This window comes from Lacerta agilis, chromosome 12, assembly GCF_009819535.1.
Source record: "Lacerta agilis isolate rLacAgi1 chromosome 12, rLacAgi1.pri, whole genome shotgun sequence".
Lineage (NCBI taxonomy): Eukaryota > Metazoa > Chordata > Lepidosauria > Squamata > Lacertidae > Lacerta > Lacerta agilis.
Genome location: NC_046323.1, coordinates 33,969,763 through 33,988,078, shown reverse-complemented (window position 1 = coordinate 33,988,078; position 18,316 = coordinate 33,969,763). Strand labels below are relative to the sequence as shown.

Below are 18,316 nucleotides of genomic sequence, written 5' to 3'. Positions count from 1 at the left end.
TGGTAGATATCAGAATATTCCCAGAAACAAGAGATACTGCAGATGATCCCTGAATGTCCCGGACACTGTAGAGCATATTCTCTTTTATTGTCCACTACACAGTACGCTGCGTGAATGCGTGTTGTCCCCCCTTTTGGGTGGTTTGAAACCGCAGCATGGTGGAAGTGTTGGATTCTGTCTCTCTGACATTGACCAAGGGGTGACTGCGGGGGTAGCCGAGTTTTTGGCAGCAGTGCTTCAAGGAGTACTTTAACAGGAGGAAATTCTAGATTTTACATATATACACATACAATCAGCCTATGAGTTTAATTGTTGCTTCTTTGTGTATATATATTTTGAAGTTTTTGTATGCGATTCTTTCTCTCGCGATTTTATTCGTAAAATGCCTAATAAAGGTTTGATAAGATAAGTAAGTAGCGGTAGGGAACTGGACCTGGTCAGCAGACACTTTGTCAAGCCCTGACAATCAACTGATGATTACAACTTCAAAGTGCTGCTTGGGACCCTTTGCAAGCCCTTAGCAAATGAAATAAGAACTATTCATTTTCTGTGCACAACATGTACATTTATAACCAATTCTGAGGAAAGTCCATGGCTGGCACTAAAAAAATGAACAAACTAGGAGCCAGATGAAGATTTGATGGGGGAGTGGTACATAAAATGGGTTTTCTGAATATGTAGTCTCACTGCATGAATGCAGTACAGAAGACTTTTCTTATCTTGGGGGTGGGGGAGCCTTTGCAGGCAGTACTTACACCCCAATAACGTGGAAAACCTTTGGCCCAGTTAAAATAGTGGACCCCACTTCCATCTGTTCACAGAAATCTGCTCTCCGAATGAATAGCATTCAGTCCAATCCAAGCATCAGTTGAAGCACTTTTTAAATGTACCGTGAGGAATGCTGAATAAAAACAAAAGACACGTTTCACCATAAAAGATTAAAAAAACACATCCCCTTAACCTATAAGTGAACTAAGATTCCAAATTGCTCACATCTATTCTGGCCATGTAATTAAAGCATTTTATGACCAAGTATATTGCTGAGAGGTGTATGGGGTGTTACGGGGTGGATAGTACCCCTGGTGGCAGGCATGCCATGGTCCATCTGGGATAGTTTGTCCCATCTTTGGTCCCCACCCTACACTCAGCTCTCACCTGTGGCTCCTAGAAGCTGTCAGCATGCAACAGCAGCCACACCCTGGCAATGGCTTTGATTGGCTGGCTAAACCAGGTGAGGGTAACCGATGGATCTCAAACCCTCAATAAATTAGGCCATTGGTTGTCAACCTGTGTGCCATGGCATGCTGGGGAGACTTGAGGATCATCCAAGGGAGCTGCAGGGGGCCCATCCTTTAATTAACTTGCAGCCCATTACCTTCCTGCATCTCTCTCTCTCTCTCTCTCTCTCTGGCCATCCTTCCTTGAGTTCTCCTCCTCCTGGATGCCTCCCAGCCATGTCCCAGATTCCTAGTTTCTGTTCCCGGCCGCCGCCCCCTCTCCATTTCTGGCGTGCAGATTTGCTGCAAGGAGGAGATTCCCTGGTGGCTGCCTTTGTCTATTGTTAACATGCAGGCACCATGCAGTGACATTGGAGGGGAAGGTTTTACTCTGCACCTCGGAGAGCTTGTCCAAGTGCATGAAGGGGCTGCCAATATGGGAGAAGGGATGGCGGTTGAGATCTCTCCAGCAAGGCAGGCAATGAGGCAGTGAGAAGTAGCTTGCATGCCTGTGTCATCAGGCAGTGTAGGCACCGGCCTATGGGCCCCATGCCTTTTAGGGGCCCCATGACAACGAATCAAAATAATATTGATTTGATCTTGAAAGAAAATTACAATCAAGCTTTCTTAGTTTAATGTTATCCCACTATATCGTGCACATGAGGGGGGCCATGAGATTTCGACTGCTTAGGGGCCTCCACTGGGTTTAATCTGGCGCTGTGTGCCATTTGCAAAAACGGGGTTGTTTCCATCCAAGCTCGCAAGTAAATCCCAACAGAAGAAGAAGAAGAAGAAGAAGAAGAAGAAGAAGAAGAAGAAGAAGAGGAGGAGGAGTTTGGATTTGATATCCCACTTTTCACTACCCTAAGGAGTCTCAAAGTGGCTAACATTCTCCTTTCCCTTCCTCCCTTCCTCCCCCACAACAAACACTCTGTGAGGTGAGTGAGGCTGAGAGACTTCAGAGAAGTGTGACTAGCCCAAGGTCACCCAGCAGCGGCATGTGGAGGAGTGGAGACGCAAACCCGGTTCCCCAGATTACGAGTTGAATGGGGCTTCCTCCCAAGTAAAATGTACATGAACTGGGGACCCGAATGGCTAAAGCCATGTGTGTGTGTGTGTGTGTGTGTGTGTGTGTGTATAAGGAAGGAGGGAACTCTATGCATTGCAGAAACATTGCTCTGGTTTCCAGCTCCTCCAAGTCACAAGCAGTTAGTCAAGTTACCTGAGTGGCAAGGGCAGGAGCCACATTGTAGCAGTTCCTCAGGCATGAGGAGAACTTGAGCAGGAGGTCTTGGACTTCTAAAACTTTAAGTTCATAAGAGCAATATGTTTTAAAAGAACTGACCTTGAAAAGCTTTGCTTGTTACAGAAGCCAGGTTTCCTCCTTGTTTTTTACAAGCGGTTCGTGCATCAGACCAATTTTTTCTGTCTTCTTCATTAAAACCAAACAGTTGGAAGCACTGGGGTAAAGGATACAAACTCAAAACTCTCATCAATCATGATATGGTTAATGAAATCAACAATCATGAAATGGTACTGGAGTAGCAGACATGGATTATTTAATGACTTCAGAGTGGAATCAGAAATCTGAGATTTGTTGACTAGGGTTATTATAGAGTGGAGGATGGGGCAGAGGTGCCTACCTGCTGCAGGTTGAGGGAGAGACTCCCTGGCAACTACAGCTATATCTGCTGATAGCTCTACAAGTGTAGATTTACCACTGATAGTGTTTCCAGTGGCAGTAGGCCCCCTAAGACCTTTGCGTTTCACAAGCAGTACTGGATTGAAAGCCGCTTCATTTCCCTGGGAAGTACAAGGATTGGGTTGCTCAGCTATGCCAGCCAGAAGATGGCATAGTTAATTTCCTCCCATAAGAATCAGTGGGAGATTAATTAAAATAAAGAACTGCCGGGAAAGGGGGAGCCATCTACCCATTTCCTACTTAGCACAGCACAAGCCTGAAGGGCTTTGTAAGTGACAGATCATCCACCACTTCAATTTTCTTCTCCACCACATACATCTGTAGAAGTTATCCAGAACTAGAGAAATTACCAGAGCTATGGTCCACTTTCTTTAGGAAATAAATAAAATAAAATAAAACAGATAGTCGGAACCAATGCCTAAGCAACCACTCACATTGGTTGTATTTAAATAAAGTTGTGGCCAAAATTATGCCAAAAACCTTAAAACTTAAATGATTGTGTGATGACTGAATTATTGGGGATGGGGAGCTGTCCTGGAACCTCGACACGCAAAGGAGTGATTCAATAACATATTCATTTACTTTTTAATTGTATGCTTTTTGTAACGTACAGCCCACTCGCAACTTGCGCTGGGGTTAGTGCAAAAGCCAGAATTGTGTATAGTCAGAATATTTTGGAACAGCCCACACACCTTTTGGAAGCTTTGCACTGAGTGGGCCATGCCCCCTTTGCAGGGCAGAGAGCTTTTAAGCTTTCCACCTTAAATACCAGGCTCTGGGAGGCTCTAGTGAGAAAACCTGGCATGCAAAGAGCTTTTAAGCTCTGCACCTTGTGTGCATTTAATTTCTGTGATTGCAGCTGACCAGCCACCGAGTGTGTGAGGCTGCCATCATGCAAGTTAAATACACGCAAGCTGCAAGTTGACTGTAATATTCATTGTAAGCTCTGTAAAGAGCCCTTGCATAGAACTGTGGACACAGAGAGCAATCTCTGCATTGTCATGAGCTCATTGTATGCACTATAATAACTGAAAAGGGACAATATACCAATATATTTGCAGTCACTTTCTTAGTTACCTTGTTATTAAAAAAAGCCAGCCATCAGCACAGCCCCCAACAGGTACAGGCATTGTGGGAGCAACAGTTGAGTGGACAGAACTGTTATGCCTTTCACAGATGAATTTATTAGTACTACCACAATTTGTATCATACCATAAACCTGAAAGAGGAATTATGTCTTGATCAGTAAGATTAAATCACTCCCAAATGAAAAAGCACACAGAGACCTTCAAGTATATATTACAAATGAAAGACTGGTAACAACAAAGAGCAGCCGCCAATTTTCTGAAAATAGAGCTTGTGAGAGACACCACACTGTTCCTACATTCTGTGGAATATGTCAATCATTCCAATCTGCGGTCTGCAAGCACATGATACAGAAGCCTTGCTGAAATTAAACCTATGTGGGTTAAGCCTCAAAGAGAGCCTGTCCATGAACTCTGTGTTGTTTTAAGTTCCATATTGGATGGAAGGGGGGATTATGTATACAGGAAATCCTTGTTTTGCACAGGGGTTACATTCTGGACTCCTTCAGGTGTTTGTGGAACGTGCATTAGCCTGCTCTGTCCCATTCCCCCTCTTTTCATGACATCTTGAGGACATTTTGGGGCTACTTCTGGTTGCAGTGCTGTGCATGCATGCATAATTGCACATCATTTAGGCGTGCCTGTAAATGTAATGGGCAATTATCAGTGCTTTTTTCTGGTGGTACTCAATGGTACGCAGTACTGGCACCTTTCCCCCCCAAATCTAGCATGGCCTCCAGCCACGAGGCCCAGTCGGCATCTCTCTTACACAGCGCCTCCCTTTCTGTCTCAAAAAACTTTGTGCTTCTTGCTGCTGCTGCTCTCCAGCCTTGGAGTCCATGTGGGTCCAGGGCTACAACTCAGTGTCACTCTCGTAGTCTAGTCGGGCGGTTGTGGGCATTTCCTGGGACTCTTCGCCACTGAGATGGTAGCAAAAGCAGCTGCTCAGGGCCGAGGCTGGTGTGAAAGGAAAGACGAGGATGCCGAGCAGCCATGGCAACTGTCACTAATGCAGGAGGGCAAAGCTCAGGAGCAGAGGAGGCCCAAAGCCTGCAGGGCCAGTGAGTGGGTGCATCACTGTGTCATACAGTGGCTGAAACATCCCATTCCCTCTTATGTAATGGCAATGACTGTCCTCAGCTAGGAGCTCCCACTGCTCCACCTACCCTGAGGCTATTTCCTCCCTTTGTGAATCATCCCTGTCTTCTCTGCATTTGCTCTGTCTCTGCATTAGGTGACAGGAAAGAGGGAGGCTTCAGGTGTGTTAGTAACACTGAGGAGGAGGAGGAGGAGGAGGAGGAGGAGGAGGAGGAGAGTTTGGATTTGATATCCCGCTTTATCACTACCCGAAGGAGTCTCAAAGCGGCTAACATTCTCCTTTCCCTTCCTCCCCCACAACAAACACTCTGTGAGGTGAGTGGGGCTGAGAGACTTCAAAGAAGTGTGACTAGCCCAAGGTCACCCAGCAGCGGCATGTGGAGGAGCGGAGACGCGAACCCAGTTCACCAGATTATGAGTCTACTGCTCTCAACCACTACGCCACACTGGCTAAGGATAAAGAGGTTTATTTATCCTTCAGCATCATCTCTTTCAGCTCTCTGGCCCAAGAAAGGTACTTCATGGTGAGTACCAGCACCTTTCCCCCCCCCTAGAAAAAAGGCAATGGCAATGATCCAGAATATAAATTGCTTAAAGTCCCAAAGTTAGTAAAGTAGCATATATAAAAGTCCATGTGGCAGTTCCCAAAATCTCTCTTACTGTATAAACTTGTCCACATGATAAATATATAGTGTCTTTCAAAATATTTTAATATTCTGTCGTATTCAAAAGAAGACAATTAAAGAGCTGTAAAACAATTGATTTCCCCTCTCATTTAATGTATATTTATGGATGGAATAGTCATTGTAACTACAGATTCAATGTGTGGTAGTTATTCATTGTCAAGCGTGCAGATTCTTATGATTTCCCCGCCCCCAATGATAAACTTTTATTCTACTTGCCTGTGATAGCCTTCATAGCAACACATGTTTCATCATCATTTCCAGAGTTGGGTTCACCGGGTGCCCAGGGCGCATAGGTCACTGGAGTTTGATCCAACCAGCTATAGAAAATAGTAAGACAAAATGGGACAGAAGAATGGTATTAGAGGGAGAATGTCATGGGAGAGGGAGAGTATCACTGCTGCAACGTTCAGAGCGTGGCTGGGAGCAGAGCAGAAGGGAGCAATTAACTAGGAACACGCCACATCCAAGCTACATATAATAGCCGTAGAAGCCAGGCAGATAGAGTGGTGAAGAAAGAGGGTGGTGCCCCCAGAAGCTTTGGAGGAAACAGCATAATAAGTGTGAAGTCCCATGCAAGTGGAAGAGACAAGGGAGTGATGCCAGCCTTGTGAATTATAACATTGTAGTTTTAGATTGTTGTAACCTGTCCTGTCTAGACAAACCTAGACAGCATCTTAAAAAGCAAAGACATCACCTTGCCGACAAAGGTCCGTATAGTTAAAGCTATGGTTTTCCCAGTAGTAATGTATGGAAGTGAGAGCTGGACCATAAAGAAGGCTGATCGCCGTAGAATTGATGCTTCTGAATTATGGTGCTGGAGGAGACTCTTGAGAGTCCCATGGACTGCAAGAAGATCAAACCTATCCATTCTTAAGGAAATCGGCCCTGAGTGCTCACTAGAAGGACAGATCCTGAAGTTGAGGCTCCAGTACTTTGGCCACCTCATAGAAGAGAAGACTCCCTAGAAAAGACCCTGATGTTGGGAAAGATGGAGGGCACAAGGAGAAGAGGACGGCAGAGGATGAGATGGTTGGACAGTGTTCTCGAAGCTACTAACATGAGTTTGGCCAAACTGCGAGAGGCAGTGAAGGATAGGTGTGCCTGGCATGCTCTGGTCCATGGGGTCACGAAGAGTCGGACACGACTGAACGAATGAACAACAACAAACCTGTCCTGAGACCTTATGGTTAAGGATGGGTAAAACATGTTAATAATAATAACAACAAGGCCAACAAGAACTAGAATGCATAATTCTGGGTCATAATTCTGTGTCAGAGTAGAAAAGCAGAAGGAATAGAGGGAAATACAACTTGCAACGCTAAGAAAGGTAGGTCAAGTGATTAGAATGGCTACTGAGATCTTTGAGCAAAGGGCCCACTAGTTAAGATTTAGCTTGTGGCTCTGTAGACCCTTTGTAAAGTCTACTTTAACAGAGCTAAAATAGTGAAAAAGCTAAATTGGCAGAACTACAATATCCAAATCCCTGTTGGGCTCTCACTGATGTAGCAGAAGGAAAGGTGGTGTAGGACTTTTATTCTCTATCCTTTTCTGCCTACTCCCCAAACTATTTCACTTTTATTGGAGACATATGTTTTACCACTTTGTGGGGGCATGCTGGGGACTAAGCGCTGGATCCTTAGGATCAAAGCCTTCCCCTGGCATGTCCCTGGAACGTATGCAGCCATTCCAACACTGGGCTTTGATGTCAATAGAGCAAGGGCTGTGAAAGTTTCTGAGGTAGCACAGAGGAGGTAACTGACAGTCAGTTTTCCTCTCCAAGGTCAGTCTTCCCTATCCACCATCCCTAGACACCATTACAGGAACCATAGGATTGCAGAGTCAATCTATATATCTGGGAGAGTAATTGAATCAGTGTAGAGAAAAATGGTGAATGCAACATCCTTATATCCAAATTATTTAACATTAACCTAGATATTATCTAAGAAACTTAGTATGATTTACATTAAAAAAAAGAGTTGTTGACTTACCCAAACTCTCCATCAAGACCCACAGTTAAACCAATGTAAAGGTCACCAGAGTGAGTTCCATAATAGTTGTTCTATAGCATACAAAGGAAAAATGGGGGAGGAATCAGATATATTTACAAATCAGCCAATATAGAAAGAGACTTGTAATTATAAACATAGCATGTTTGTGCTTTATTAAAAACACAATTAAAATTTTCAGTTAAAAGAAATTAAAGCCTGTCAGCTAAAATTAGAGAAAACAAGGAAGTTATATATTATGGATTAATTAACTGATGTACCCGTAATAAGACCACTGGTACTTAACATGAAAGGGATTTTTGGGCCAATATAAAAATGGGTATTTAGCTCCCTCTAGCAGTCGCAGACAAATTGCAAACTGGAAAAAAAAATATTCAAATTCCTCCCTCAGTTTGTGAGAGGCAATAGACAACTTAAGTGGAAGAGGAAGATTTCTTAAGTGCTGAGCTAGGAACTGAGAGATCAAGGTTCAAATCCCCACAGCCATGAAGTTACCTGGGTGACCTTGGGCCAGTCACTGCCCAAGTTGTTGTGGGGATTAAATGAAGAGAGGTAGAAACCAACAGTCCACCTTTAGCTCCTTGGAAAAAAACCCCAGAGGAAAAGCAGTGTGACTTTGTTTTCTTTTGTTTGGTTGCTTCCTTTAATAAAGAAGGGAGAGGGAGAAAACTGATCTGCCTTTCCTCTGCTGTGGGAGAGGGACAGTGGGGGGGGGCAAAGAATGGTTCTTCAACTGGCTCCGGAGCTCCTCATAAAAACCAGACAGAAGCCAAGCTGTCATAGAGAGACAAAACATAACATAAGTGTGTAGTGGGGCTATGGCAGGCAAGTTGAGGGAAAATATGATGAGGGAATATATGTATATATAAAAGAAAAAATCTTTAACAACAAGGTAAAGCAACACACTACAATAGCACAAACAAGGAGATACAGAAATAATACAAGCCTACAGTGAAGATGTAGAGAGTCAAGAACAGACTGCTTTCCTGAGGCAAAACTGAAGAAAAAAGCCAATCTGGATTGTGCTCTAACCTATCTTGTATATAAATGTTTTTTGTCTGATGGCGAAGAGTCTCTCTGTTTTCTTTTGCTGTTATGTGTCTGGCTTCTCTTTCCCTTCTTTTGCTTGTCTCAGTATAAAACTGGCTTTCAACGAGGGAGCAGTTTGGATTACTTCTTTCCAGCTTGCAATTTTGACTGCAACTGCTAGAGGGACCTAAATACCCATCCTTGACATCAGCTCAAGAGCCCCAAGAGAACAGATGGTTTACTGAAGATTTTTTTAGTATAAATTACAATGCAGCCTATGCCACCTGCTTTCATGTCATAATACTCCCCATTTCACTTCATTCTTCCACTTAGTGAGTTGCACTTCTTTGTCTTCTAAATGAAGAGATAGGTAAGGAAAATCAAGCAATGAAAAAGAACTAGAAGAGGGAAAGGATAAGATGGATCTATAAAGAGGGTTTCATAATGGATCTAGACAGAGCTTTTTTTCAGCAGGAACTCACTGGAACTCAGTTCCTGCACCTCTCAGGTGGTCACCATTGCCATTATAAGAGAACAAGGGAGGTGTTCATGGTGAGTTCCATTACTGTTTTTCTAGGAAAATAGTGCTGGATGTAGAGAAAAGCAGGAAGAGAGGTTGGGCAGAGGGTGAAACCCTGAGTGATAAGCCCACTATGCTTTCATTATAGGCCCCTGATAATCTGTAGAGAAGCCCCTCTTCCCAAACATTTTGTTTGTGTATTACCATCATGTTTCTTTGACAACTGTGTATTGCTAGATAGAATATTGAACTTTGCTGGAATGAAAATTAAATGCTTAGGCACAAAAATACATTTTGACCTATTGCTCTGCATCAAGCCTAGATCTGTGATTATTATTTGGGTGAATGGATCATACTCTCCCTTCTCACTTCTTTGTCAGTGTCTTACACTTCAATTGAAGTACATGACCACATGTATAGGATTAAGCTTCTGGTGACCCTATCCAGAAGAAAATGTTTAACAGGCATCAAAATAGCCACAACCCATCATTCATCTGGCTCTTTTTTTTTTTTTTTTTGAACCAAGCTGTACTTGATTAGGAAAACATATGTTCCAAATATCTTACATATTTCCACAAAAACTTTCTTTCAGCTTCACTTTCAATGACAGCAAGATCTCCACCATGCTTCTTGCACGATGCTCGTGCTCTTTCTGCAGATGTAGTTCTATTACTGACATAGTACTCATGTTCCTCATACAAAATCCAGCCATTATCAATTATTTTGAATGAATAGTCTGCAAAAGAAGACATATTTTCATTTATCTTATTTAAAGTAGTTCTTAAATACCCTTCACCAAATGATTCCAGAGAGTTATACAAAAATATGCATAACGGTAATTCTCACAATCAGTGCTATAACTAAGAAACGTTAATGATATTAATGGGGATCTCCCCTCCTCTACATTAGACAATCACGCACATCAGTTCAATTTGAAACACACAATCAACACCCCCATGCATTTCTTATTGCTAGTTCACACTGTAAAATTAATTTAAAAACAAAGCAGTTTAGTTACCATGATACTATATTTTATATATAAAATGAGCACCTACAGTGGTACCCCGTGTTACGTACGCGATCCGTTCTGGGTTGCGCCACATAACCCGGGCATACGTAACGCGAACGAACAAAAAAAGAAAAAGAAAAGAAAAAACCCGGAAGTTTGCGGGTTTTTGTGCTTCTGTGCATGCGCAAAGTGCGCAGAACGCTTCTGTGCACCCTCGCACACCCACGCATCATGCGCGCTCCATGGAGGACTTCCGGGTCGCGGAGGTCTGTAACTCGAACGTACGCAACACGGAGCGTACGCAACACGAGGTGTGACTGTATTTATTTATTTTATTTTTATTTATTGAATTTATTTACCTTCCCAAACCCGCAGGTCTCAGGGCAGTTTACAAAATAAAATCAGATTATAAAACCACTAAACACATAATCAAAATAAAAACAACAACCCAATAACACACACCCCCAAACACATTTTAGAAGGGCGTAGGATGTCAATCAAATCAACCAAAGGCCTGGTCAAAAATGAATGTTTTTGCCTGGTGCCTAAAGATGTATAATGAAGGAGCCAGGCACGGGGAGAGCATTCCACAGAAGGCCCGTTCTTGTGTTGCCACCCTCTGGACTTCTCCAGGAGGAGGCACACAAAGAAGGGCCTCACAAGATGATCTCAGGGCCCAGGGTCGTCTTAAGCATATCCGGCGCCGTGGTGCAAAGATCCCTCTGGGGCCCCCCACCTTTCCCCAGAGTTGTCGACTTGTTGACCTTTTCTCAAGCCTCTGCGGGGATCCTCCCGCGGAGGCTTGGGAAGGAAGCTGCACGCCCATCAGCCATATAGTTGGGGGGGGGCGCGCAGTTTCCATCCTAAGCCTCTGCAAGGATCGCTCTCCTCCCGGGAAGGCTTGAGAGGCAAGCTGCATGTCCACCAGCCATATGGTTGACAGGGCACAGCTGACAGGCATGCAGGGAAAGGGGAGGGCGCCAGCAAAGCCGCACAGCTCCATCACTTGCTGGGGCACCCCTGAGAGGCCAGCGCCTTGGCGCAATGTGCCAGTAAGCCCAATAGGAAAGACGGCTCTGTCAGGGCCCGAGTAGGTTCATATGGAAAGAGGCAGTCCTTAAGGTATTGTAGTCCTGAGCCATTTAAGCCTTTATACGTCAAAACCAGCACTTTGAATTGGGTTCAGTAACAAATTGGTAGCCCGTACTTTGGGGGCCAAGGTGCTTGAGAGTTTGGTGGTAATTCATCTGCAGTCTTGAAGGAACTGGTTAACTTGACCCATTTCTGTCTGGATTCAGGTCTAGATCTGGAACAGCCATAGTTTCCCTGACAGCCCCCTGACAGATGACCTTATTTGGGAGAGGGACAGAGAGTGTGTGACCCAATTAGTCTTGCATTGAAGGTGCAACAAACCTTCAGGCAAGCAGCCACCTTTTTCGAAGATCTGAGCTAGAGTGCCTCTCTTGATGCTTCCCAAAAGTCTGCTGGAGTGTGCTGGCAAGTGGCTAATCGGCGTGCCTCAAGCTATCAAAGTCTCAGTGGAGGAATGGTGAGAAGAAAGAGGGTGGGGTGATCCTACATTCCAAAACTGCAATGTTTCTACTCTAGACAATTTGGGTGGCAAAGGGAAATGAAATAAGCAGATTATGGGGGGAGGAGAAGCAGAAAGGGAAGTGTTATGTACTGAGCTGAATCCTAGAACAATAGGATCCAGAATGCAGCAGTCTGATTTGTCCGCAGGAGCCACCCAATCCAGCTCCAGGTGGAAGTGAATCAATGACCTGATTGGCCTGCAAGAGCAGCCAATCAGGCTCCTGGATGAAGTGAACCAGCAACCTGATTGGCCTGCAGGAGCAGCCAATCAGGCTTCTGGGGGAAGTGAATCTGCAACCTGATTGGCCTACAGGAGTAGCCCGGAATTAGCCAATCACGTGGGGCCCATTGTGTAAATAATGTATATATAGCAGACGTTTTGGGGAAAGATCCATTCATTGCTACTATGAGCTGAATAAAGAGCATGAAATTCACACTTGACTCCAAGTATATTTCAGGAAGTTATAAGGATATAAGGTACAGCAGTCAACGAAAATTGATGCATAGGAGCACAGGAAGCTACTTTATACCTCCAGCTAGCTCAGCTTTGTCAACACTGGTTAGCAGTGGTTCTCCAGACTTTGTAAGGAATCTTTTCCAATCCAACCTGGAGATGCTTCAACACTCACCGATGAGCTAAAGGCATCCCTTCTAGAGATGAAGGTTAACCAGTTCAGCAAGCCCATACCAAGGAGAATCTACTGATAGAACTTTCAATGGCTGAAGAAAATTGCTACTTAGGACTACACTACTTAGAACCTACTTGTCCTGAGAGAAGGCAGAAATTTGGGTGCTCAGACTATGGAGCACGCTTATCTTTCGCTCCTGAGAGAATCATCCTTGGCCTGAGAGAGCTGTTAAGGCAGACCCACCCCCACCTTCTATAGTGCAGCTTTAAAAAGACCAATGTGACCTGAGGGAAGGCAGAATCACCCAACATACCAAAATCATTGCTTGGTTCAGGTTTCAACGCTGCACCTGAAAAACCAAAGACAAATTAATTATAATGGATTATAGTATCATTTGTATTGTATTATGTTATTTCATATAGCAAGCAGGAGTTCATAAAAATGAACATAAAGTTTTATTTATAGCATACCACATTTCTACATCTCTGTGGAAACACAGGTAATAACCTAATGTGAAAGAACAATCGGTAGCTCTGTACTCACAATAGCCTCAATGGCCTAATTTCTTGTTCTTATTGAAATTGAATAGATGCGACTCAGAACTTATGCTGGGGTTATGTTCCAGGATAGCACCTAAAGTCCAAACCATGTATGGTCAAAACATATTGGGTTCAATGGCGGGGGCGAGACGGGGCTTGCCAAAGTATTTTTTTTCTAGCCACCCACCCCCTTTTGCCAAGCGGATAGGTTAAATGTGTATAAGTTGTGAGTGACTTGCGCTTCACATCTCAGACTGCCATAATATGAAAGGCAGGGATCTGAACTCTGCAAACATTCATAGCAAAGGCTGAATGCATTTCTCGTTATTTTCCCCTCCTCTCAAAAAGGCAGGAGGGCAACATGAATCTTAAAAAGCCAGCCTTCAGAGGTGCAGCAAATGAAGGCCTTGCTTGCTTTGTTTAATAGACCAGTAGTAAATGAAAAGGATTCTTACCTCTTTTAATTTGGCAAACCCAACTGAGAAAACTGCCACAGTGGAAAGGGGTCCAACGACTCCAACCCTCTCTTTTTCCTCCACATCTTAAATCTTGTGCATAGAGAAACCAAGTGCTCCTTCTTTCAAAGTTTAGCTACAGTAGAAACAAACTTTTCTTATTCTTATTCTTTTTAAAAATTCATCAGTGGCAACATACCAAAAAGGAGACAGACTTACAGTAGCAGTCTTAGAATGATTTGTACCCATGTGAACATCTACATATATAGAAAGAAATGTGTTGCCATTTCCTAGTTAATACTGTGTGGGTGCAGGCTAACATTACTCTTATACCTAAAGAGTTGACTTTAGTAAAAAATTATTGACCAATCTCATTACTGAATAATGACTATAAATTATTTCAAATGATTTTATTAGAAAATTTTTAAAAAAATTCTATACACAATGACCAAAGCAGATTTTTATCTAACAGACAATTAACAGACAATGTCAGAAATGTGTTTGAGTATTTGAGCTGTCATAATGAGAAACAAGCTGCTCTGATTTTTCTGGATGCAGAATTTTTAGGTGAAAGAGTAACTGAACTTGTGGATTTGAATATGGAAAAAATGTCATTTTTGGAGAAGTTAGAATGGTTAGATTTTAAGGAGTGAATACTATATTTAGCTGCAGAATAGAGAGCCAGAAGTCCTTTTATTCTTTTTTATCTTTCTCTAAACATTTCTCTTTCTTTCTCCTCTCTTGCTTTCTCTTTCTTTAGGTTTCCCCTTTTCTTGTCTTTTCTTCATTCGGCCTATGTTCTTTTTTAGATTAAGTGGATGTTTTATATTAGTAATTTATAAAATGATACTTTGTAATGGGCATGTATTTTTGTATATCAATAAGTAATTTCAAGCAAATCTTGTAGATTGCATACAAGTAATAGGTTTAAAGATTTTATTGCTGGATATTTCAGTTACTAAAGGTTTTAAAACACTGCTATGTGATCTGTCCAAGGTAAATATGAGAACAAGAGGCTGTGTTCGCCAAGGTTAAAGACATTTTCTGTAAAACTAATAATAACTTTGCTATCAATACATCAGCATTACCCTTTTACTTACATTAGATCTATCACTCCAAGCAAATCCTTTATCAGGATCCACTTTATTCAAACCAATCCAATAACTGTCATCGGAACATCTAAAATATATATTAAAAAATAGTGATACAGAGTCTAGAAAATTTTAACAAAGGAATGGATTTCATAAATCTGATACTCTGGTTTCTCTTCAGATCGTATAAATCTTTCGCCTAAGGATTTTATACATCTGAATTTGCATTCACTACTTTGATATTCTCTAGAAAAATATTATACATGTGTATCATCAGTTCATTCATTTAAAGCTTGTTACATTATCAAATTTCTGGAACAGGTGTGCCATTCTGAGCAGGAAAATTAAAAAAACAACAACTCACATCTCTTCTAGAATCTTCTGTTCTTCTTCACTGTGAATAGAAATGAGTTCTCCTCCAACTGCTCTACAAAACTCTCGTGCTTCAAACCAAGATTTCTTATTACTTTTGTTTTTCATATAGGCCTAAATGCATAAGACATAATTAAACGTTGATAATAAGCACCAGCTTTTAATATATAACACTCACTCACTCTAAATATTGCTAATTTCCTTCTTTCTTTTGCACCCAGGATTCATACCCTGATAACCTTTTGAATTCAGACTCCAATTTCATATATTGCTTGAGATTCTACTACTTTTTCTCCTGACCACTAACCAGTACCAGGCCAGCACCCCATTCTGTCCAATAATTTATTCATGTTATAGAAAAGAAAGGAGCTTAAAAGTGTGAGCTTCATTCATTCTGCTACAACTAGAAATATGTGACAAGGGCTGCCCCAAAACATTTTGGCACCCGGTATAAATAATAAATTATTATTATTATTATTATTATTATTATTATTATTATTATTATTAATCAGTATCCCTCTCCCTACCAGGGATACTGCCACCTGAGGTGGTTGCCTCACTTTGCCTCATGGGTGGGCCGGTCCTGTGTGTGAATGACCCCTAGGATAAATCTGGTGAGCATTCCTTATGAAAGTCCTACTTGCACTTTCTTTTCCTGAACACAAATAACATATTTCTATGCTAGTTGTAATATAAAATGTGGGACTATCCAATAATCTCATTCAGAGTAATCTCACACACACACACACACACGCCCCGATATGCAGTTTTCTCATATTCTCCCCCCCAGACATTTAAGTAGCATTATTAGTCTTCAAGGGCACATTTTAGGCAGGCAAAAACATCCAAAGAAGGTACAAAGAAGGCAGATCCTTTGCATCCCGGTCATCATCTGTTTGATTTACTTCCATCTGGACGTTGCTACAGGGCTTTATATATGAAAGAGGCTAGGCACAGGAACAGTTTCTTCCCTTGCGCCTTTAAATTGTTAAATTCGTAGTTATGTAGTGGAAGGGGAAGCCAGTTATGGGTGGGGTTCCTTTGCTGTGTTATTGTATTGTGAGTGGAATAGTGTTGTATAAGGTACGTTTATATTGCAATGTAGCCGAAGCAAAATTCCAAGTATGTTGGTACTTGGCCAATAAAATTATCCCTATTCCTATTCCTACAACATAGGAATGGTGTCTGGGGAGGGTCCCAAAAGCCAGATATACCGGTAGGTGCTTGGAGGGCCACATTCAGTCCCTGGGGCTAAAGCTTACCCTCTCTACCCGCCTGCCCGAAGAGAGAAGCAAGTCAAGCAGTAATGCAAGCTAGGATCTACTTCTCTTAGCATTGGCTTGGAGAATAAACATAAAGAGATAACAACACAAACCATTTTCATAGAGGCCATGTTGGAGCTGAGCTTGATGTTTCAGTGCATGGTAAGCTTATCAGCCCCATCATTTACTATTATTATATAATTTATTATACTTATTTGTATCCCACCTTTTCCCCCTAACAGGGACTCAAGGTGGTTTATAGATTAAATCTGGATTATTACATGTTCAGAGCTTTACAAAACTGACCACATTATTAAAGCAATAGGGAACCTGTGGCTCTGCAGATGTTGTTGGACTTCCATTATCCTTTACTGCTGCCATATTGGATGGGATTGATGCCAGCGGGAGTCCAACCACATCTGAAGATGCACAATTTCCACATTCCCCCATTGTACAACTCCATGTTTGGGTCGTTCTCATTACTTTACCTGCCCATTCAAGCAAACACTACTGATGCAGATCACAGGTGGAGCAAATGGCTCACAGTCCACATTGTGAGATATAGTAGACCTGTTGCAGATACTGTAGTGATATTGTGCAACTTAAAGCAATAGGATGAATAAAATATGACTCTTCTTGGAATAAAAATTGTCCAGACCAAAATATGGCTCCAAAGCTTTACTAACAGAACTTTCTTTGAATAGTCTTAAAACAATAATGATGCACCCAAATAGTTGTATAAAATCTGTTCAAGCACAGGAACATCTTCTAAGAAATATAATATTACTCCAAACAAGCCTGAAATCAAAGGTATATTTCTCCACACACGGACTCCATTAGCTTGCATTCCAGCCTGAGGCTTTATTCTCCAGGACAGACTTATTTGCATACCTTTATTTTGCTGTGGCTTGAGAACAAAGAACTCCCTCCAAATGGAGATTTGCAACTCAATAACCCTCCCATGTAATCTAAAGTTAAACACATGTGAGAGAGCAGCAGATATACCATCAACAGTTAATTATCAGCCTCTTAGGTACCCAGAGAGCTCTTCTTAGCTGCACTGGAATTTTCCATGGCCCTTTAGCAATACACATACAGAGTCATTTTCCATTTCAAAGTACAATTAAACAATTATACTTAACAAGGCCAACATTCTTTAACCTTGAGCCTCCAAGTGTTATTAGAATCTCTAGGTTATATTAGACTACCTCTTCCTTCATCCCTGATTATGTTGACTGAGGATCATGGGAGTTATAGACCCACAACGTCTGGGGACCCAAGGTTGAAGACAATAAATTTGGGGTTTACAACTAAAATGGGGGGATCACTATAGTGGTTCTGGTCTTTGTGGGAGCCCTAAGAGCTAAACTTGCTCTTGACTCCTATAGTTAGGAAAGGTTTCTTCAAACTAGTATGCACTTTTGAAATCTATGTAGGATGACTAATTTTTATTATTAATTATTGACTGGCTTTCCTACCCAGCTTTAAGTTCCATATAAGTCAAATGGACACTGTTTTCAAGAAATGTATTTTGCAACAGGATATTAAGAAACCAGTTTTCAAGTCTTTGAGTGCAGTAAGCTATAATCAGCTAATAAACCATATGTTGTCTGCAGTTTAACCTAAAGTTCAGTAAGTCCAAAAGTGGAAGTATTTGCATGTAAATTGCTTTAGGTAAAATGTGAAAAGGCACAACAAGAAAATAAGAAGGGATGAAAATGTTACTGTTAAATGTTTACAGGCTGCAAGCTTAAGCACCCTTTCTTGGTAGTAAACCCTTCTGAGCACAATTGGATTTTCTTTGTAGCAAATATGTTCAGGATTGGGCTGCCAGAATAAACTCCATTTTAAAAAAAAGGTGAATAAATATAATATTCAGCAGTTTCAAGCCATTCAGCAGCTATTCAGATTATCTGAGAGTGGGGCATCGTTCACAGTGACTGAAAATCACTTCTTATTTATTTTCTTTATTCTTACATTTATATCCCATCTTTCTGATGAAACTCAAGGTGACATACATTGT

General features: G+C 41.9%; 1 protein-coding gene across 1 annotated transcript; it reads right to left on the bottom strand.

Annotated features, from left to right (window-relative positions):
* Positions 1 to 823: 823 nt before the first annotated feature.
* On the bottom strand, positions 824 to 13,817 carry LOC117055980 (macrophage mannose receptor 1-like). Its single transcript, XM_033165950.1, has 8 exons — positions 13,814 to 13,817; positions 12,888 to 12,923; positions 9,910 to 10,079; positions 7,777 to 7,847; positions 6,005 to 6,105; positions 3,997 to 4,138; positions 2,563 to 2,677; positions 824 to 901 (listed from the first exon to the last, which is right to left on the bottom strand). Exons 1-7 carry the CDS (start codon positions 13,815 to 13,817, stop codon positions 2,581 to 2,583), a joined length of 621 nt encoding a protein of 206 aa, XP_033021841.1. The 3' UTR covers positions 824 to 901; positions 2,563 to 2,580.
* Between the last annotated feature and the right edge of the window lie 4,499 nt (positions 13,818 to 18,316).